Consider the following 5,000-nt stretch of genomic DNA (forward strand, 5'->3'; position numbering starts at 1 on the left):
GCCATCCATCCATCCATCCATCCATCCATCCATCCATCCATCCATCCATCCATCCATCCATCCTCTTTTACCCGCTTCTTCCTTCTTGGGTCATGGGGGTCACTGGTGCCCATATCCAGCAGTTACTGTGTGAAAGGTGGGGGACACCCTGGATAGGTTGCAAGTGCATCACAGGGCCAGGCTTGGCTTTCCAGACTGGATAACTCCTACACTGCTCTCATGTGTTTTTAAAATGTCATTTTTTTCCCCACTCAATGATAATGATGAAGATGGAAGTCTCTTTCCAGGAACTGAGAACTGAGCAGCTTCCTGGTGGTTAGCAAACAAGTTTATGATGCATTACTGCCACCAGCTGATAAAGAGTGTGGATCAGGACAGCTTACTTGAAAATAAAAGGTAAAAACCACTTCACATGGTTGACATTGCTTCTCCTCTACCTGACTGCTCAAATGAGATGTGTGGTGTTGGTACCGAGGTACATTTACGAGTATGCCTACATACAGGGCATTAGATTAATATCCAATCCTAGCATCGATGCACCCCTAATTTAGCATTTAGAAGATGGCTAATAGCAATGAGCTGCAACACAAAAACATGAGTTACTGTATGTGACGTCAACAGGGCAGCAGTAGATACTGTAGTGTTGTCTTGAAGTGTATTTGTCTTCCAATCAGTTTCTTTTTGACAGTCCACAATCCCAACAGGATATACTTTGACAACACAGTCGAAAAGGCTCACTTTTTTAATATCTTCCCTAAAAAAACAAAAACAAAGAAATCCTAAACGTCAAAGCATGAGCTTCCATGTACAGTGTCTCATAAAAAGAATAAATTGTGAAGCATTTCCTTGGTTTGTCATTTGTAGGATGTACTGAGCTGCTGGGTCCCTGGGTCTCGCTCTGCCACTTTAGTCTGTTCTGAGGATCCACGGGGTTCAGTAGATCGTCCTTCAGGTCTGGGGGCTGAGAGTTGGCTAGACAATGCTGCGTCAGCTCCAGGATGCAACACTGATGCTCCTTGCTGAGTCCCGGGACCAATCTTCTGGTCAGCTTGGGGACTCATCAAGCCCAAGTTGGACAGGGCATCCAGTGTACCATCTGGGTCCACCATCATGTCGATTACTGTCAATGTGGAGCAGAAACAAATCTTGTGAAATGAGTTGTGCTGTATCCAACAACAAATGCAACACCGCACTAACACATATGGTTGAGATTAGAAGCTTTCATTACTCCCCCGATAGCTGCTTTTCTATGAGGACTTGTTCCGGTTTAGACAATGTAATAAAACCCTAATGTCCATACCTGCAAGTTGCCTTTCCACCCTCTTCAAGTCTTGAATAATTGTTGAAATCTCCTGTTAAGAGCACAAAAAATATCACAAAATGAAGGCTAGTCAAGGGTTTAATTTAATAACATCTAGAGCAAATAAATCAGCTTGAATAATCTTTTTATTGCTGCAGAAAAAGTTTTGGAGTCATGCCCATCACACTGAGTAATGCTTTATGAGCCTTGCGACTTGTCATCAGATATATCTTTTCAGGGGTTCACATGAGGACGGTCTGTGCCAGATTTATGTCGCTGCTCCGGAGAGAGACACAACTTTTATGAAGTTTAGCTGTAACTCTTATATTCAGATTAAAAAAACCTTTTTTGGTGGAGTTTCATCTACAAAATCAGTGTTTGAACTTCTGCATCAAAGGCAGCTGCACAAATCTTTAGTTTTATTCCCAAACAGCTAAAGTAGCGTCACTATTCACCACACTGCTTGAGCTGAGTGGTCAGATTTATGAAGCATCTACTGAAAATATGCATTTGAATGGTACTAATATAACAAACGCCGTTCAATGGATAGCACAACTATTAAACTTTTTTTTTTTTAATTTTTATTACTCATTTGCTTCTCTCATTAAAACAATTTTTCTTATATTTGGTTAAAACAAAAATCTGATGATTTTGTTTAAATGCTGTAGAAATATCAACCAGTTAAGCACTTTCTGTACACTTTAACCCATCTTATGAGAGTGCAGAACTGTTTTTGCAAAACAGCAATCATTGTTTTGCAGGATTATTATGTTAATATGAAAAAAAAATTGTACAGAAAACAGTTTCATGCCAGAGTTTTAAACTATAATTTTTGGATGAGAAATGACAGAGTTGTAGCCTTTTTTGGTTAAACTTTGTAAATTATGTTATGCATTTGACATTGTGATATCTCATGAACCATGTTAGCACTCAGAGCATGTGTTAGTGATGAGTTTCAGCTATTACCATAATATGTTTTAGCCTAATATATGTAAATATGGCTTAATAAAATACATTTTTTTGTAAGGTCACAGCTGCAGCAGCCTTTTTGAACTGGGTGATTCCCAAAAGTTGTAGCCAGTGCTTAATTCATAAACCAAATGATGCCAGAACGCAAATAGCAGTGGGGGGTTCCTCCCCCAGAAATTTTTGAATAAAGTAGATGTCATTTCAACAAAGTCCATGCTCAATAATCCAGGTATACAATCCAACATTTTTCAGTCAGGTCATCTGGACAGTTTCTTTTTTTTTGTGCTGAAACGTTTGGCCTTTGATCCGGAAGACTTCATCAGTCAAGGAAACACACAAGACAAAACTGATTTTTCTCCCAACAGCTTACTCCAAAGTGGAACAAACCAGTTTTGTTGGTGCTAAGATGGTCTCTTTGATATGCCCCCTCCTCCTCTTCCTTGTTGACAGTTGTGTCAAACTGGTTGAAAACAACAAAGTCCATGCTCAATAATCCAGGTATACAATCCAACATTTTTCAGTCAGGTCATCTGGACAGCCTTCCGGATCGAAGGCGAAACGTTTCAGCACAAAAAAAAAAAGAAACTGTCCAGATGACCTGACTGAAAAATATTAGATGTCATTTCCTGCATTCTGGTGTATTTTATCAGGTTGTTAAACCTCTGTTTACCTATTTGTAAACACTTGATTCAATAACTATTTTAGAGAGCAACAAGAAGTAGCCTGACCAACAGCTCCCCTTGTGTGAATAGAACACGCTCCACTTCTGTCAAGCATCCTCACACCTGCTACAGTTCTATCTCCATTGCTACTGTCTTTATGTGCTTCAAATCTCGGTTTGTTTAGTTGTACAATGAAAATATCTTTTTTTATGAAAGTAAATTGGACTGTCTTGTCAACATTTTGATCACTGTTATTTTGACAAATTGGCGCCGTTGTTTTGATACATGATGTACATAATGTGATTACCCATCAAACATTTCTCTTGTGTTTTTAATAATCAAAATTTTATTAATGACCCACTTAAACTGTAAAACTAATTTTTGTGCTTTTAATTAAATTGCCCAGGACTGAACTTTTAGGGATGGAGCTTTTTTTTAAGGTTAGAAGCAGAAATGCTTACTTAAAGGGTCAGCTCTTATGTGATATTAGGAAACTCGTAAGTGGCTGTTATGTTTAAAATGAGTGTTTATGTACATTTGTAATTATTTTCAGATTACATATCCAATATAGGTTTTATTTGTTGAAATCAGCCAATTTTGTTTATAAATTTTTATTAGTAAGCCAGAGAATTACCAGATCCGAGCAAACAGTTACCGGAAAGCACCCTGTCAGAATAAGACAGTTCCCGGATCCTGTTCCAGCAGGATCCAGCTCAAATTAAGCCCTGGGTGTATCTGTAGGTGTATATCCGGTTACTTTCTGCTTAATTTAAATTTGTTTAGTGGTTTATGAGATGTTTTGCTAACAAGACAATCACATGTGCACACAAAGACACACCATACGGTAGTAATAAAAAGTGTCATATACATATAGGAATCATTTCATTCTATTACACTGGAAGAAAAAAATTGAAAAACAGATAAAACACAAACTTATAAAAACCAGCTTCCTTAAAATCTGATTTAAGTGTGAAAGTTGTTCCTCACTGTGTTGGAGCTCTTGAGCAGTAAGGAGTCATGCTCGGCCTGTAGTTTGGTCTCAATCTCCTCCCATTTTCGCTCTTTATCCTTGAAGAGGATCCTTGATGTTTCAAAAATAGATTAAAGTAAAGTACATAAAAAGCATGCTTAAAATAGATATTGTTAGAAGCATTAGCTGACAGAATAATTTTGCTTCAATGTTATCTACAGTTGAAAAATATCTTCAGCATAATGAGAAAAATGTGCAGCTTGTTGGCAGAGTAAACCTTTGTGATGTGCCACTCAGACTGTCAGTCCACCTTATTCCAACAACACAGGAATCCTAATCCACTATAATAAACATTTCTGACTTTATGGCACTATTTCGCATTTATCCTCTGAGAACAGAATGGAGTAAATGTGCTTAATTTACAATAGCAGCACAAGGACTGTTTAGTGTTACAATACAACTCTCACCTGACTTTGCAGCTTGTTTTATCCACAGACTGCCGTATCCTGGTTGAGAGCTGAGTCACAGAAGCTAGAAGCATGCAATCCAGGATCGCCTGGTAACAAAAATAAATAAATAAATAAATAAACAAACATGTTTGTGATGTACAGGTGAATGTAAAGAAATTTGAATATTGTGAAAAAGTTCAATATGTTTTGTCATTCACCTCAGAAAGTGAAACTCATATATTATCTAGATTCATTACACATGGAGTGAAATAGGTCAAGCCTTTATTTCATGTAATTTTGATGAACAATAAGAACATTTTGAGATACGAATGAACTAAAATAGCACATGAGCATGCATCAGGATAAAATAGCACAATGCAGTTGTGAGAATCCTTCGTCTGTATTAAAATAATAAAATAACACAAATTCAAATCACGCAACCCAAAAGTTAGCTCCTTCCTTGTTACTGTTTATGGGTCCATTTACCTTCATATAAGCAACCGACTCAACAAAACAAGATCACAATAAAATGCAAAGAGTGATATCAATAAGACCATGACAAAAAGTTTAAAAGTCATTCCAGGAAGAAAAAAAAAATCACACACACACAATAAAACACAGGATTTAATCAAGTCAAGCTTATTTTAAGT

At 37.2% G+C, this 5,000-nt stretch overlaps 1 protein-coding gene across 1 annotated transcript in view; it reads right to left on the bottom strand.

Annotated features, from left to right (window-relative positions):
- Window positions 1–385: 385 nt before the first annotated feature.
- Window positions 386–5,000, bottom strand: part of cep170ab (centrosomal protein 170Ab) — a 19,981-nt gene continuing 15,366 nt past the window's right edge. Inside the window, exons 16-19 of the mRNA XM_037690265.1 lie at window positions 4,369–4,457; window positions 3,919–4,012; window positions 1,301–1,352; window positions 386–1,120 (exon numbers count right to left, since the gene is read on the bottom strand). Coding sequence (XP_037546193.1) covers window positions 855–1,120; window positions 1,301–1,352; window positions 3,919–4,012; window positions 4,369–4,457 — 501 coding nt within the window. The 3' untranslated portion in view covers window positions 386–854. The remainder of the gene's footprint in view (window positions 1,121–1,300; window positions 1,353–3,918; window positions 4,013–4,368; window positions 4,458–5,000) is intronic.

This window comes from Nematolebias whitei, chromosome 16 (genome assembly GCF_014905685.2).
Source record: "Nematolebias whitei isolate Nwh7 chromosome 16, NemWhi1, whole genome shotgun sequence".
NCBI lineage: Eukaryota > Metazoa > Chordata > Actinopteri > Cyprinodontiformes > Rivulidae > Nematolebias > Nematolebias whitei.